Genomic DNA, 17,661 nt, shown 5'->3' with positions numbered 1-17,661 from the left:
TATATATATATATATATATAAAAATAAAAATATAACTGACAGGTGGCCAAGGGTAGGAATGCTGTACACTGAGTCTGGCAAATGACCCATGACCTTCCCAACATTTTACCAGTTAAACATCTTATATTTTATGTATGACTTTTATTGCCTGTATTTTAAAAAGGGACATTAGTGCAAGATTTTGGAATTTAATCTCAATTCATAAACACCAGAGTGAAACATTTTCAGAACATAAAACAAAGAAGAACAGAAGAAAAGGCCAGCAGGCAAAGGGTTCATTCATCAGGAATTTCCCAAAATTCACCAATATTTATTTGAATTTTCAAAATACAGGATTGCCTGAAACATGAGACATTGCTTTCTGAGAAAAACGATTTCTCATTCTGAACAGAAACATCCTGCCATAATTACCAATATACAGCCACTGCCACGTATATAGACAATTATACAGATATTCCCATTCGACTGCAATCGCTCTGTCTCCAGATACCCTCCACTGTCACACTTTAATGGAAGGGTGTATTTCTACTGTAAACATTCATGGAATTCATGTGATATTACTTACTAACAATCCCTTTGCAACTTTATAGACCACAATGTTAACGGGTAAGGCATATATGGAGCAAATAGTGAAATATGAATATTTCTGCAATGTTCTATAATGAAACATGCACGTGCCACTTGGACACTTGTTCAGATGGAATTTAATGCACAGACTGTAAAGGTTACATAAAGATTTTGAACCAGGATTATCGGTTACCTGTGTATTGCCTGGTCGGTGAAAGTGGGAATACATACATTAGTAAGCAATATCAGCAACCCCTTAAAATAAAGTGTGACCAGCTCCACCAGCATGAGGAAACATGGAAATAAGGCAAGGAGGAGGCGACCGGGTCAGTCAGTCAGGGAAGAACCAGGCTCAGGACAGCTGAAGCCCCTGCTGGAGGGCAGTTCAGTCATCTTGCGTTTACGTTCTCCGTGTCAGCTTGAGTGCTTTCCGTAGTGTCTGCGGCCATTTTGTTTCGTTTACTCACACTGGAGCAGTACAAACGCTGTATTTTGGTTTTGAGAACTAAATGTTTGACATGATCTCTACTACCGTTAAATTGTTTTTAAAGTTCCAATTTAATAGACTGAAGAGAAACGAAGTGAGCATTTGGCTGGATATAGAGAATGCAAAGTATTATAGATGCTTGGTATGCGCGCAACCATTTTTTCTCCCCAATTTGGAATTCCCAATCAGATGTGTATAGCAGCGCTCATTTCAGCACCATTGATTCAGGAGAACAGATGAGCTCTCCAAGGCAAGTGACCCCAAGCCCTCTCAGCACACCGCTGTGAACAAGTCACGCTCACAGACGTGAGTCAGTGGACGACCATTACGATCCGCGACGGAGGAACTCCCTGTCAACTCAGACCGATAGGGCCTCAGTGGATGCTGGTGGAGCCGAGACCAGAGGCCCAGAAACCCCAGAGGAAACCCCCAGCTCTAACCCGGGAGGTCACCCAGCCAGTCTCTGGGTCACCACCTCGCGGTACATGATGGAGATGTATATGAAGAGCAGCAGGATCACGAACAGGTCGTCCAGGAAGCCCAGGAGGCCGAAGAGCGCCTCAGGGATGAAGTCCAGCGGCGAGGCCAGGTACGTCAGCGCCCCCACCAGGCAGAGCAGAATCCGCAGGCGGAACATCCAGAAGAGCCCGCCCACGGAGAACATCTCCCGGAAAGCGTGCCGCAGCAGGGTGGGCACGTCGCGGAGGCGGTCCATCAGCTGAGGGGGAAACGCAAACGGGGAAAGCCTTTCAAAACGGGCCCAAATACAGTCATTTTCACAATGCTGTGAAAAAAATTAATAAAAAATGAATTCCAAACAAGTGCATCACCGATAGCTCAGACGTCACAGACTTAGCAATGAATTAGAAGAGCCTGAGGCACAGAAATGGCAGAGTGCCACGTCTCAAGATTGTTTAAAAGATAGGAACACCGCAGCAACATATTAGCACGCTGACAGGTAGCTGAGAGCAGGACTACTGGTGTACTGTGCACGTATCTGCAGTTTTCCGTGTCCCGTGCACGTATCTGCAGTTTTCCGTGTCCCGTGCACGTATCTGCAGTTTTACGTGTCCCGTGCACGTATACGGAGTTTTACGTGTCCCGTGCACGTATACGGAGTTTTACGTGTCCCGTGCACGTATACGGAGTTTTACGTGTCCCGTGCACGTATACGGAGTTTTACGTGTCCCGTGCACATATACAGAGTTTTCCGTGTTCCACGCACGTACACGCAGCGCTGAGAAAGACGCAGAAGGTGCACTCACAGATCTCGGCTGACCGGAGAACCTGCGGTTGTAGTCGTTGACGTCCTGTTGGATCTGCCTGGCCTCAGCCTGGTCGTCCTGCGCCGGATTCCCAGGAGCGTTCGCCCGGAAGAGCGGGAACAGCAGGGTCACCTGAAGACCAAACGTAGAACCATTTCAGCACAGGCCCTTTTAACACATCACCGTTACAAACCTGATGAGACACCAGAAACACAATACAGTTTTTTTATTGTTTTTTTTTTTTTTATGAATAATTTATAAACCTGGTTACAATCATAAACAAATTCAATCATACAAATGCATGTGAAATCTTATAGACAGGCATATTTACTGGGGTTTTTTTTATATTAAAAAGTGGTCAGTGCAGTCTACATAGGACTGCCGCGTTGTGCATGTGATCTACCTGCATCATATTACTGCTTTGCGCATGCAGTCTTTGTAGGATTATTGTATCACCCACCAACCAATGCACACCCAATTCTCACCATTTGTCTACAGATGGGACAGTTTATTGCTCCGAGCCATGATCCATTCCTCCAGTATGCAATGATACAGGCACCTGAGGACGAAGCTGAACAGTGTCAACCTGCTCAAAGAGAACAACTGACCAAACAAATACGCCCAGTCAAGGCCTCGCTATCTTCCCCTTGGGAGTTATCATCAATAACAGGTGAACAGAAATAAAAATTACATGTTATATTTGGCAGGTGACATCATGGTTATGCACTGACCACAGAAGAGGTGACCGCAGTTGGTCTCCACAGGCAGGGAAGCCTGCTGTAGGCAGACTGGACAGGACATGTCTGTGTAAAACTGCTGCCTGCGGCCTTCAGGTGCATCCTAGGGCACGGTGAAAATATCAGAGACGAACACAGCTTAAACACAACAGCAGGAAGTACTCAACGCACTCTTAAAATTATGACAATATACACGCTCACAAGAGTCTTTCAACACGTTTCCGGTACAAAAATGGACCAAGAATATCTCCCAGTGGAGCTTGGCTGCTTGCAAAGTTTTTTTAATTTTTATATATAGTTTTATATACAGTATAGAACCTTTCTATTATCACTTAACATATGTATCTTATTACTGATGCATTTTTAACTGCACAAAAACATACAGAACGTACAGGAGTCAATTTCCCAAACGATTTTAAAAACACATTCTTATTTAAAATACACACTCTTTATATGCGCAGTGAGTAGGGTCGTGCCGTCCGTACCTGCTCGGACTGGAGCTGCTGCCGGATGATCCTCACCTGCTCCTGGTTCTCTGGGTGGATGTTCTGCTGCTCATTTCTGAGGTGAAAGAAGCCAAGAGCAGCCTCCATCGTTATAGAGATTTGGATTTAAACAACTGCAGAGGCAGACGGTTTCATGAGACCCAAGCTATTCCTTCAGTTTTACTACTAGCAAATAAAATAATGTTTTAAAACACACTTTTATGTTATGTACACAATTAAATAACAAAAGCACTCTGAAAAATGTTACAATAAGGGGCCTTCTTTATAATCTGTAATAGATATAAATGATATTCAATATTACAGCTAAAATAATCTTTCAATGCACAGTTTTCACAAAGATCATATACTTTAAACTTAGTAAAATTATAAAGAAAAAAAATAAATTCTTGAAGCATTTATACTAATCTGGGATAACACCAAGGCACCCTTCTATCAACACTGGTCCCAAGAATACTTTAAACAAAGGCAATGGTTTCTGAGTTGTCAAGATTTGGACAGGTACAGTATATAACCAGGCTTATCTTCATGAATAATTACCTGCAGAGCAGAATGGCCAGTCCGCCCAGAAACGCAAAACTGAGTACAACCACAGCAAGAACCAGGTCGCTGACGCCCTCTATGAGCGAATCCTCATCTTGCATGGAGTTCACATCCCCCCACTGGTTTTCGTCCATTCCACTGTATCATAACCTGTACCCCTGGAAAGCAGGAACCGACAGAATAGACAGACAGTTAGACGAGACTTAGGATAGTGCTTTTTATAGAAATTGCAATAACATTCATCACAAGTGACAGCAGGTGCTGTTGTTGTGCGGATGCAATCTGATATTAAATGGCAGGCTTTTTGGCGATTGTGGGAGGACTCGGTCGGTTATGAGACCGCGTGTGATCGGTCTCTCGTGAACCCCAGGTTGATCAGAGCACCCTTGGAGTGCATGAGAATGCCATATATAAGGTGCATTCCTCCGACTCAGTATGAGCTTAGCTGCACGCTGCACGGGGAAAAGCAGGCTGTGGACCGGTGACACCACGTGTTATGAATTACAGATGTCTTCACCCTGCCGAATCGACAGTTATGCATAAATGCAGCTACAAATGGATATTCAAAGTCAGGATCGCAATTGGACATCTTCGGTCCTATGTTGGGCACTAAATGTAATAATAATACTAATTATTATTTAATTAGTATAATTATACTATATAATAATACTAGTTTTAAACTACATCAGACATAAAATGGTCGTCTGAAAACAGTAGGCGATTGCTGGCGGGTTCATTCATATAAGCAGGAAACTGCACTGGAAATTCTGGGTACTTGTGTCAACACCAGAACTCATGAACTGGTGTCAGGCGACGCAAGTCAAACAAATGAAAACAAACAAAAATGATACGTCTGGGTGGAATTCATGATTTCGTTTTTAGTTTATCTTAACATATATTTGGTGAAAAATATGTAACTAACAAAGTCTTTTGAAGTTAAAGGTAACATGAAACGGAAGTTAGAGCAGCACTAACTTCCGTGAAATTACATGCGTGAGTGAAACAAATCTTTCGGGGAGATTTTTAAAGGGTACAAAGCTACAAATCTTCAATACTGATGTACAGCGTATGTTAGGTTAACATGCTAGCTATATCTGGCCGCTTTTAACACACTTAGCGATAGTAATTTACTTTTCTACCCGCAATTATCGTTTCTGTTTCAGTTTCGCCTTCATGTTGTAAATCGGTTAAGTTAACTCGAGGACCAGCTATCCAAATGTCAACCAGATAGATAGCTAACTTTATACGTTTTAAAACACCTTCCAACATTATGGATTCGCCAGTTAAATAAGTTAACACTAATAACAGCTGTTCAACTTACCGGGATGTTACCAACTACTGTTTCGCTGCAGGCATGTCTTCACCGGCAGAAACAGCCAGCCACCTATCACAGGAAACGTCATCTCAGTTAGTTACCTTGCACAGATGGCTCGGTCCGCATCAATGGTCTAACTTGTGACTGTAACATGCTACGATTTAACATATAGCTTGGCACAACGTTAACTAGATAAAGGCTGCCACGTTAAGACACGACAACTAACGTAGGCAACGTACGTTAACCAACTTGGTTTCCTGTTGACTTTAGCTTGCTAACGTTAGCCAGATTTAAACAGGGCTTAACCAATCGATGGGTGCGTTATATTTTGCGACATATATACCTAAATAGAAAAACAAGTATAATGTCTGATCAGCACAAAGCTGGCATTGATGAAAATGAAAGGCTCGGCATAACAGTTCTTCTTAGTTACGTTAACTTTGAGAGCTAACGGTACCTGTCTTCGTACATGGCAATTCATCGTCATGCCACTTCCGCATTCTAATACGGGGCTTCCTGGGGTGTGTTGTCTCCGTTATTGCCTGTGGTATTTATTATTTTCATCAAAAGACCCACAAATGTGTAGTTCTCAGAAGTTTTACATATACATATAAAAAAGGTATAGCTGCCGGATAAAGTTTTTTTAGATTGCGAAACATTCGAGCAGTCCCTGCGAGGATTGGGCTGTCCTAATTCTGCTGGGTGGCACTCGTAGGACCCCGACAGGAGAAGGCAAGAGAGGGAGAAACCGGTGGAGCAGTTTTTTTTCCTGTCCCTATGTGGCTGTTTACAGTCATTTCCCCCTTGTTAGATACTCATTTAATAAGCAAAATATATATTTTTTAAAAACGGGAGTGCGTCTTACGCCAGTGCTAACCTCATATTTCGGCATCTTCCTAGTGCTTTGTCTTTGAACCAGCCGGACGTTTTGTGATTTTATTATTGTGTGTTGATTTTAAGGATAACGTTTTCTTATTTTTATATCGTGGATTAATTTACATACGATGAGTACTTTAGACTCCGTGGATCGTGTGGAACTGTGTGAGAGCCTCTTGACATGGGTGAGTATTTTATTTCTATTTTTCTGTTTGGATGGTTTGGGGGATGAATTCAAGATTCCGATTCAAGGCCCTAGTGTTGGCATTTCAGGCTGCTAAGGGGACTGCCCAACCTTACATACAATCCTTAATCACTCCTTACTCCCCAGCTAGACCACTCCGGTCTGCCAGCTCCGGTCTTCCTTTTCAAACTGTACCTTAGTCCTCCCTCCTGATTTCCCCCGCCCCCTTTCTGATATCCCTATCCCTCTTGTCTAACCCCCTCAAAAAAATAAACAAAAAATAAAATTGCACTTATGATGTTTATGTTTAGAACAACACTTCATGTGTATTTTACTAGTTACGGATGTGATGCTTGTGGAACTTGTGGAAGAACCTATGCACTTGTAAGTCGCTTTGGATTAAAAGCGTCTGGTAAATGACAAAAATGTAAATGTAAAAATGAATTGAATATTTTCCAGAGTCTCACGCAATCCCCAGAAGCGATGGCTAACAAGAAGCCGACAAGCAAATTGTGGCTAGGAAGTGAAAGGCTAACGTTAACCTGGTCGATTCGTTTGGATTTTGGATGTCAAGAGTTAAAGTCAAAAAGAGACCAGTCGTGTAAATGTGGACAATGTTACATAACTAGCCTAAGTAAGTTGGCTAGCTTGCTAACTAACGTCGTTAGTTCATACAACACGTATGTTATCCATCCACAGTGACACTGCTGCTTGCTGCTAACGTTAGAGCAATTTGCCTGGTTTCCTGTCTTGTTATCCTTCCTCCTTCCATGTTTTAATGTCACTTCCCTTTCTAAGTTGTGTATCTCCAGCTAACGTTTGCGGAACCTACGCTATTCATTTGTCTAGACAGATACAATACCAGCTATCGTATTTTGTCAAGTTAACTCGCTAGGCTAGCTAGGTACTATTAACTTGACGTAGCATTGTGTGTGCGTTTCACTAACGTTACGCGAATCATTTAATGAGCAGGCTAGTAAATTACCGAACAAATATGCAGATGAAGTAGTCATGGTGTTTCCCCATACGTAGATGAAGTAGAGGATGGGGTGTCCATGGTTTCGTTGGTAGCCTAAGGGTCAGTTGTGGAATAGAATAGCTTAATTCAATGCTGAAAACTACTTTAATTAAAATAAAAATCTACCTTGTGAGCTGCATTTGATTTAGATGATAGCTTGATGATTTATCAAAGCGCCCTTTGTTTATACTCTTGCGTCAAGTACAGATGACTGATGCGTGGAATGCCTACTGGCTTCTAGTAAAATGCACATTGTCATCAGAACTGCCATCAGGCCTGTTGTCATACCACAGTGTTTTAGATTTTCAAAACACTGAAGGTGCTGCATTCTTGACATTACTTTAAAGAGATATTTGGTGGATGTGTAGTGGATACGTCCCTCTGTGATAAGTTATGGTTATTTCAACAATTTCCCGCTGCTTTATGGTCACTCGGTAAGGATATTCGTCTCTCCTGTTACACGCCCAGTTTAAATCCTATAGCCCACATTAATTTTAACATAAAGTTGCTTTATAAGGTCAATTGCCATTTGCAAAATTTGCATAGTGCTTTTTACAAAGGGCATTGTCACAAAGCAGCTTTATAGAGTTCCAGGCCTGAACCCCCCCCGAGAGCACACTTGAGGCGACTGTGGCTGGAAGAAACCTTGAGCAGAACCTGCCTCAGGCCGGAGGATGAAGTTATGTTAAGCCTGAATTTCGGTTCCCCAAATCCTGAGAGAATGGTTTCAAAATCCATCTTCAGGACGTACCTTTTCTGATTACTTTGTAATTTCAGTTGTACTGGGTCGCACCACTATACTTCCAATGTTACTTCCTTTCTTGACTTTTTGGGATGCTTTCATACCTCAGCATTTGTTCTGCATGGATAGGGTAGGGAAGTGTTTTTTGAAATCAGAGTTCTTGTGAGGTGATACATCAGAGTTCATATCTCTTGGGTTTTTTTTGCCATTAATAATGTTCTGATATCTATGTTTGGGATTGTAATCTTTGTGAGATTTAGCGTTATTTCTCTTTGCGCATGTTCAACATTTTCTTAATTTAGGAGAGACTATTATTTTTGCCAAATTCAAAGCAAATAGATGGGCAATTGACAGCTTAAAGATCCCCTGAAAATCCACTCTTTTTACACATAATGACAAAGGCCCAGTGTTAGCTGGCTAGCATTGAGTACAGGGTGGTTAATGCATAAGAGGGAGGGAGTCAGGATAGCTGGTATTTGCAGTTATCTACAGGGGATTTTTGGTATCAGTTCACTGTTGGCATTTTAATTGAATATCCTATGGCCAAAGTCTGCAGTTATGCTTACATTAATAATAAGTATTGAAACATTGAAAGAAACTGCTATTAAAGATTTGCAGTTTGTGGTGTAACATGTCTGAAATCAATTGCGGTGTTGATTTCAGACATGTGGAAAAAACCCCCCAAAAAACAACAACCTCTTTTAACATGCTTTGTGAAGAATATACAAGCACTAGAAAGTAGCCCAATTGTGTATTTTGTCAGATATCCTGCATAGCTACCAATATTCATTTTCCTTTTGATGTTGTTTACATATGTTTTAAGCAGAACAACAATTGGGAAGTTTGGGTCATTTTTTGATATTTATTATAAGACATTAAAGGCTAGGGAAAAAGGGAGCTACTTGAAAGTGCCAGATCAATAAATCGCTAAATCTAGGCTGGCCTATGTCAACAGAACATAATGCTCATGAGATTTGTATATAAGGTAAGGTAAATAAATAGCTAGGTTATACTATGACCATTTCTGGTAGCAGTGTGTTGTGGAAAAAGATAATTGTACATTCCTGTAAACGATTTGAAGAGGAATCCTGCTTGGCACGCAGTCTCGGTGGTTCTGACGAGTTTTGGAGATTACCAGCACAATTTACAAAATTGTGAATGGTTTTCCAGAGGCAAAAAGAGAACAAAAGAAAACCCATTGGGCCTAAAAATTGTAAGCTGATGAATGAAAAGCATGTTCGCACAAAGCAATGCTTTCGCTAAAGCGACATTGGGCTCAGTTTATGCTCAGTCTAATTTTTTTGCCTTCTACCCTGTACACAAACAAGCTTTGTTGGACATATTGTTCTTTATGTCTGTATTTATAGTAAATTGTGCACTTCTTCACTTCAGCCATCATGTGAGTTGGCCAGATTGTGTTGTTTATCACAGAACTCGCATTTGACTAAGAGTTTTTGAGTATTGAGAGTCAGCTGGAGGAAAGAGCATTCGTCCTTATTAAGGACGCAGTTCCCATAATATTTTCTTATGAGGGACACACTTCCCATAATATGCCGTCACAGTAATCATTAGCTGCGCGACATGAGCTCAGGAGGTAAGAGCTGTCATCCAGTAATCGGAGGGCTGCCGGTTCGATCCCACCCTGGGTGTGTCCAAGTGTCCCTAAGCAAGAGACCTAACCCCAAATTGCTCCTGGTGCCTTGCATGGCAGCCTGGTGGGTGAGGTGCATCAACTGTAAAACTTTGGCTAAAAGCGCTATATAACTGCAGTCCATTTACCATTATCAGAAAATACCTTTACCGAGAGAGCGAGTAAGTGGAGAAACTGGTTTGGACTTTTGGTACCCATATGTTTATAGTAACAGGTATTTCTTCTGTATTTCAACTTGCATTGAGAGATAATGATGTCATTTTCCCTTTTCATGTTTTCACTTTGTGTACTGTGTACTGACCACAGTAAACTTCGCGTACTGTGTACTGACCACAGTAAACTTTGCGTACTGTCTTCTGCTCAACCTTTGAGACAGACCACTCCAGCCCTCAGCTGCCTTTCATTCTCTATGGTCCTCCAAGGAAATGAGGCTGGGGTGCAAGGCGAGTTTGGTGCAAACGGGCATCGTAATGGAGATGTGTATCCTTAGGCTACGCTGTCTGCCGTAGTCAAAACAACCTTTAACTGCTGGTCCAATCTTGTGGTTTATTTCAGCTTCCCTGTCAACTGCGCTCTGCTGACAAAACACAGTGAGCCTGTTAGAATGAGACTATTTTGGGAGGTTGAAAATGAGCTGTGCTGTTGTCCTGAATATATTTTATTTACACGGGCAAAGAAAAAGTTAGTGTGCCTACAAATAATTGGTCCTGGCTCATTGGAAGCCGAACGGTTAGTTTGCTGGCGTGTAGTTCATAGAGTTTGCTCTTTTGTTTATTTGCTTTACACCCAATTTTGAATTGGCAGATGAATGTTAATCTCTGATAAAACTAAGCCTGTGTGCGTGATGCGCTGCTGTCGTAGGCAAAATGTGTACGAGGTTCTAGGGCCAGTCCCCCCAGGCAGGCAGACAGACAGGAGAGGAGATGACTGGGTTTTGCATTTCTGACGTCTGGCTCGTGTAGTGTTCTGCCTGGGGGTCTGATTGGACCATCTGGCCACCCCGTCCTGGGCAGACGGCTCTGGTGCTGGCTAATCGATGAGCACCGTGATCCAGCAGGCTGCTTCTCGAGCGCCTGGGAGGGTAGGTAAGACATGACAGCTTTCAGCTGCTTGCATAGCTTCTCAGCCTTTGGAATTGATCTGCTGGTAAAATGCGTCTGATGCTGGAATAGCATTAATAACCGTGCTAATTTCTCCTTACTTGTCAGCGGGCCTTGCTTGGCACGTCATCGTCAACAGATTGCCTATAATTTCCGCAATATGGTGGCCTGGCCCAGAAACCTAGCAATGGTCAGAAATGGTAAACTGTGAGGCAGCCTGCAGCCTCGAGGCTAAGGTGCTTGACTGGGACCAGGTTGGTGGCTCAAGCCCTGGTGTAGCCACAGTAAGAGCAGTGCAGCTGTTGGACCCTTGACCCTCCAGGGGGGATTGGCTCTTGCTTTATCTAACATTGGATAAAACTGTCAGCTAAGTAACTGTAATGTAGTGTAAGGTAAAACCCCTCTCACTCAACAGCTGATTGTAGTGATTATATCTTCTGATGCCCCCCGCCCCCCCCCTCTTTTTGTAAAAGTCACTGAGGACAGCAGCCTGCCCAGCTTGGCTGGCATAATAATTGTATAATTATGTTATCTGATGCTGATGCTTTTTATATACGCCGACTTACTGTTGATTAGACTTAGCCCGGGACAATCCCCCCCTGGAGCAATGCAGGGTTAAGGGCCTTGCTGAAGGGCCTAACAGCTGTGTGGATCCTACAGTGGCTACACTGGGACTTGAATCACCGACCTTCCAGGTCCCAGTCATGCGCCTTAGCCAGTAAGCTTCCAGCTGCCCCTGACATAGCATGTCGGCTCTGAATGAGCGAAACCTTCTTAGTTTTGCTTCTTTGGCTTGTTGACATTCAGGAATAAGCTCTGAAACGTTTAGCAGACTGAACAGCAGGCAGAGCCTCAGTCAGTTCACTGTGTGGAATATGTGACCACGTGGCAGTGTTTACTGTCTCAACAGAGCCTTTCCACTGAAAAACACAGCCGTGCTGTAATCCCAGAAGAGAAGGCCCAAGGCCCGTAAACCAGGCAGGATAACTCAACGCAGAGAGGCAGTCTGTCTGTAGGTTTACAGTTCAAGGCAAAGTAAATGGGGCTGTGAACATTTATTCAGAAGGGATATCTGGATTCTTATAAAGCTTTTTCAGGACTGTCTTTTCCACCATAGGAACATTTTTGTCAAGCAACCAGAGATGATGTTGAAGACAGCAAGACGGTCATATTTATAGCAAACAAAAGCTGTGGTTTACTGCTCACACAGGAAGTAGGACAAGCATGTTCACTAAGTAGGCCAATGTTCTTCAAGGGGATTTTTCAATCAAATATATTGGTTTACTTTCATAGGGTTGGATCTCGCTTTTGCAAATTGGTAAAATATGTGGGGGATGACTGTATGTGAAACATTTTTCATTCTTAATTTCCTTCGGGAACATTGGTATGTTTAATTTGCATATAAAGCAGTTTTCATAGTTTAGCTACTAGCGTGTGTTGCCCGGAGGTAATTGAAGTTAAGCTCATCGTTGAAAGGGCGATTGTTTTGAGAACTGGTCCTGTTAAATGATACTGAAGAAATCCAGTTCTGTAGTTGCAGTCTTCTCTTTCAATAGCTGAACAATGGGCATTCACATGGACTGAGTGTCTTGGTGGGTTAATGCTACATGTACCATGTACATGGGTCAACTGGCCAAGGTCTTATCTTGTGAGATTCTTAGTTTATATTTAGGCTGAACACCAAAGGAAACTATCAATTGTACATTATTAATATCAGCCTTGTACAAAGCAGTATTTTAGTTTTAGTGTATATTTTCAATTGGCTTGGACAGGTTTTATGCGTGATGAAGAATACTTTGGACATATTGAAGTTTCTGATGAGCTGCTAGCTAGGATTATATTTCTGATTAAATAAAATAGTTGTTCCTGCGCTTACCAAAAATATTTATACTGTGATGGCTATATTGCCCAGCCCTAATACAAAGACCGTCAAAGTATCTAAAATGTCCTTCGCTGCACATGAAGACTATCCGCAGTTGGCTGGGCAGGCTTGTGAGAACATGTCTCTTTAGATCACAGCGTAGCAAAGCGCAGTGACATTACAGTGCAGAAGACTGCTCTTATCCCTGGAAACAAAGTGACAGGTTCACATTCCTCGCATAACCCTTCTGCTCCTTAAATGACACTGACACTGAGAACTTATGTTCCAGTATCTAACTGGGTTATTTTGACACTATTTTCTTTGAAATTGACCTCCTATTCCACCTCCGTTTCCTCATATTGTGGAACTACAGTGGGTGTGGACATTGTTGGTAAAACTTTCCATTGTTGCGGAGTGTGCATCTAATGAAGTTGCTTTCACAATTTACCTGTGCAAATCTTGTATCTTGCACAGATAGGAGATACTGCTCCTGTCTTTGTACTGAGCATTCCTGTTGCCTATAAATGACGACATTATTGAATTATTGTTGATTTGTTTTGCTTTTTATAAAACAGATTTTTACGGTTACAGAATTGAGAAGTGTTGTGCTGTGATATATGTGGTTAAGGTTATGATTCCTTAGGAATCTCATACTGGTTCAGGCCACGCTTTGGTTTCACTAAATTCATCATGGAAAGTATAGAAAAGGTTTTTGGTTTTTGCAGGGGTTGGATGGCAGAGGGCAGTGAGTCAGGCTTATTAGGTTTGAGTGGCTGCCACGCTGAGCTCAGTGCGAGAGCTCCTGAATCACAGGATAGAGTTTCTTAACCAGCATGTGAGAGCTAAATTTAAAGCCCTACCAGCTGAGTCAACCTATAATGGCTTTCCTACGGCTGCAAATCTCATGTCTCGCAAGAAAACATCCCCAAGATCTCACTTAAATCTGTAGCTTAAAAAACAATCGCGCTTTTCAAAAACAAGTCGGGCTGTTGGTGGTTTTGAAATGTGCTGTAAAATGCTGGTCACGGTGAATCGTAGTGTGGCATTTTGGACATTCTGATGCTGCAGTGTACTGAAGTAGCCAAAATGCTAGAGTTGACTGACTTAAAAGTGATTATTAGAACAATGACTCCTGCTGCTCTATGTTTGGTCCTGCAAAACGTTGCAACAGCTTTACAGTTTTCCTTTGCGAATGTAGGATGCACCTTTCTGTTGAATAAATTGCCTGAAATTGCTCTTAAACCCGTCAGACAACCCCGGCGAGTGTCATTTGCATCATTTCCTTGGCTGCTGCTCTCCCCGGAGAAAAAAAGCCGTATTGTTCCTTCTCTGGCTGTGGGGGCAGGATATGTTGCACTGGCACGTGGGTCTCTCTCTCCGTGGTTATTGGCGTTCTGATACGTGCTGTGAACCTTCAGCACTTTTACTGATCCCCAATTCCGCACATATTTCTACGGGTCACCTTATTGCCTTTGATGTACATAATTCATTATTTCTGCCCTGGTCTCAACAATATATTGTTTGATCCCAACATCAAATTGGTTTCATAAATGACTGTTGTGTGAGCTGCTGCCTGCTGATATTTTAATAGGCATGACATGTGCAAATCGTGGAGTTAGGCACGTGAGCTAACTCTCACTCCTATCACAGCGAAAAGCTGACTGGAGCGGAGAACTAGCTTGTGAGTTATGCTAACTCTTAACCTGGCAAAGTTGTACAAATTGTGCCTGTTTGCTGACATTACGTTACATTAAATTATAGGCATTTGGCAGACGCTCTTATCCAGAGTGACGTACAGTTGATTAGACTAAGCAGGAGACAATCCTCCCCTGGAGCAATGCCGGGTTAAGGGCCTTGCTCAAGGGCCCAACGGCTGTGCGGATGTTATTGTGGCTCAGACCGCCGACCTTGCGTGTCCCAGTCATGTACCTTAACCACTACACTACAGGCTGCCCTACATTTGTAGACATATCGGCCTACAAAGAAATTATGCTTTAAGTAATGCATTTTCTAGTGCCGTTACCCCAGATATTGCAGTGTTCGGACTTCCAATCGTAACACGAGTCATAAACCACTTCCTACCGTAACCATAATCCAAAACTGTGGGTCGTGACTGCTAGTAGAGTCACTTGATTTGAGGATGGGGTCGTGTTTTTTGGCACTCTAAAATATGTGAATATAGGCTACTACTATCACAACAACCCTACTATAGTAAAGCAGCAAGGCGTGAGAGGTTGTGGTACATTGCTAATGCGGCACAGTTAAAGGGTGTTGTTGGACACGAGGGCTGTGTGTGTGTGTCTGTGGGCGGGGTGAGGAGGGTTGTATACAATTGTAAACATTCACTTGGAGTTACTTCAGAAAAATGTTTAGGAACCTCAATAACCGAAATAAGCATATTTACACTGATTTTGAATTACCAGTGCAAGACCTAGGATTTTCATCTATTAAACTGGAAAAAAAAAAAAAAAAACCTTATTGTGCCAAACCCTATTTGAAATACACCTCCCTCTCAGACATGCACAGCTATGCTGTATATTTCAAGGCATCTTGGCTTGTCACTCGTTTGCTATCATAGAGAATCTAAAAAACCTATTGGCTAGTGGCTATATACACCAAAACCTGACGCCTACAAGATATACTGTTATTTTTTTATATTTCTTTATTTTTTAAACGCTAAACAATTCATAAAGACCCATGGTTCGTCTGTCCCCTTATGTCCTGACTCACTGCTGATACATATGATGCACACGGCACATAGAGCAGCTTTTCCAAATTTCACTGGATTGTTTCCTCATCGTCTTTATATTCCTCAGGGAAACCTTCACTATGCGCTTCCGCTCGCTTTGTCTGATATGACATCGGTATATCAGGCTGACCCCTGTGCTGCATTGATCTCAACAAAGGATGACTGGGCCTACATTTTAGACGCTCTTTCGCCACCCAGCAGAGCCTCTCCAATGGATGATAAAATGGAGGGGTGGGGACGGGGTGCTGAGAAACCCTCACACCGCAGTGAATCTCAGAAACCGGCATGTGTCTGAACGAACACTGCACTGCCATTTTAACCCATCAAGGGCTATAGAAAACCCACAGAAAGGCCTAGGAATCACAATGCATTTCAATGGTCGTGTGCTGCCATCCCATCCGTCTGTTGAGTGAGGTGTAACACGCAGGTCACATCCGTCTGTTAAGGGTGATGTAACACGCAGGTCACATCCGTCTGTTGAGGGAGGTGTAACACGCAGGTCACATAAGGGGTTAAAGGAAAATAATGATCGTAGGAGATTGACTTTATTTGTGCTGGTGTCTGGTATCCGGCCCTTGGCGGATGTGTTTGTGATTTAAACTGATAGAACTGGAAAAGAGAAGTGTCTTCAGTCACAGAACAACACACGTGCCATTGAATGTGATGGTCATATAGTATGTTTATGGGCTTTTAGTTCTGAGGTCCTGAGACATAGTTTTGTAGCAGATGTTCTGTGGAATGTGGTTTGTGGAGACGGTGTCTTTTCGCGTATGGTCAGTGGACCTCTGTGACTCGTGTTCAGACAGTCATTATGCATGAGAAACTAAGAACCGCAGTCTTTCTGTGGGACGTGTTTTTTCTGTCCTTTTTCAGTTCACCTCCCTCGTGACTGTAGGGACCCCTCTGTTTTACTCAGAGGAAGAGGAAGAGGAAGAGAAACAAACCAAAAGAGAAAGAGGAGACTTGGAGAAAGAGAGACCTTGGTAGCAAATGTGGTTGTGATGAAAAACAAAACTAATGTTAAGCAATTGGGGGTGTGCTCCATTTGACCGTGGGTTGAAGTGTGCGGCCTGGTTTTCGTTCCCCAGTACAGAGGACTGTTTCAGGGGCTTATTTCATTGAACGGTGGCTTGTTATTCCAGCAGCGTGCAGACGCCTCCGTCTGCTTTCAGCCTGTTTATGCGAGCGGTTTAGACATTCTGCTCGCAAACGATCACAGGAACTAAGAGGAGCCGTAATCCTGAAATGTTCTTATTCTCCCCCGCACACACACACACACACACACACATACACATACGCCCCTCTGCCAGACAGCACAACAGAGCCCTTTCAGCTGGGATCGAGTTTCCGTCGACATGTGCCGAAGTGCGTGCCCAGCCCGTGACCCCTCCCTCCCGTCCCTCCCCTCCTAAACGCTGTTGCGTAACGGCCGTCCCTGTTTGGGGCCTGCCCCCTGGCCGCCTGCCCGAAACCAGCTGACTCGGCCGGCTCTGACGTCGCGAACATGGCCCTCTCCAGCCTCCGCAAGTCTCCACGTGTCTCAAACCTGTTTCTGAGCCAGTGTTCCTACCGTGTACTTTTTCAGCTCATTTACTCTGAATGTGCATTACGTTACAGTTATTTAGCTGATGCTTTTATCCAAAGAGACTTAATCATTAAGGGCCTAAAAAGCTGTGCAGATCTTAACATGGCTAAACAAAGGCTTGAACCACCAATCTCCAGGTCCCTGTTATGTACCTTAGCCACTCGGCTGTCTGCTGCCAATGTAAACTAAACCCCTTCGCTATCTAAAGCTAGCTAAACAGAGCAATACAAACGTATTTGTACATCATTCATTCATGTTAACGACTATATTTGTTAATGCCAATTTGTATTGGAATTAAAATATATTGGTTAATGGTTAACTAATTATAAGTTTATCCTATGGTTTGCAAATGTAAATATTCACGTACCTAATACATTAGTAGTTAGCACATGAATTAACTGATGCAAAGTTAATTTCATGCTTAATTAATGCATTTGTACATCAATTCATTTATTTTGACAACTGCAATTAGTTAATG

General features: G+C 42.8%; 2 protein-coding genes across 8 annotated transcripts in view; one reads left to right on the top strand and one right to left on the bottom strand.

Annotated features, from left to right (window-relative positions):
* Positions 1–274: 274 nt before the first annotated feature.
* rnf170 (ring finger protein 170) lies at positions 275–5,954 on the bottom strand. 4 transcript variants are annotated; one of them, XM_061262257.1, is made up of 8 exons: positions 5,875–5,954; positions 5,424–5,486; positions 4,100–4,260; positions 3,542–3,617; positions 3,051–3,159; positions 2,805–2,878; positions 2,320–2,451; positions 275–1,772 (listed from the first exon to the last, which is right to left on the bottom strand). In XM_061262257.1, the coding sequence occupies exons 3-8, from the start codon at positions 4,234–4,236 to the stop codon at positions 1,503–1,505; spliced, it is 798 nt and encodes a 265-aa protein (XP_061118241.1). In that variant the 5' UTR covers positions 4,237–4,260; positions 5,424–5,486; positions 5,875–5,954; the 3' UTR covers positions 275–1,502. The 4 variants fall into 4 exon arrangements, with proteins under 4 accessions (XP_061118241.1, XP_061118240.1, XP_061118242.1 ...); XM_061262256.1 differs by having other exon boundaries at positions 5,761–5,911; XM_061262258.1 differs by lacking the exon at positions 5,875–5,954 and adding an exon at positions 5,657–5,802.
* A 138-nt stretch (positions 5,955–6,092) lies between these two features.
* Positions 6,093–17,661, top strand: part of hook3 (hook microtubule-tethering protein 3) — a 47,359-nt gene continuing 35,790 nt past the window's right edge. For 2 of the 4 annotated variants that reach the window (XM_061262252.1, XM_061262254.1), the window contains exon 1: positions 6,096–6,478. In XM_061262252.1, coding sequence (XP_061118236.1) covers positions 6,422–6,478 — 57 coding nt within the window. In that variant the 5' untranslated portion in view covers positions 6,096–6,421. Of the gene's footprint in view, positions 6,479–6,936; positions 7,112–17,661 lie in introns of all 4 variants that reach the window. The other 2 variants (XM_061262255.1, XM_061262251.1) reach the window with 2 other exon arrangements.

This window comes from Conger conger, chromosome 12 (assembly GCF_963514075.1).
Source record: "Conger conger chromosome 12, fConCon1.1, whole genome shotgun sequence".
Lineage (NCBI taxonomy): Eukaryota > Metazoa > Chordata > Actinopteri > Anguilliformes > Congridae > Conger > Conger conger.
The sequence above is the reverse complement of the archived record's forward strand: the minus strand, read 5'-3'. Positions and strand labels throughout refer to the sequence as shown.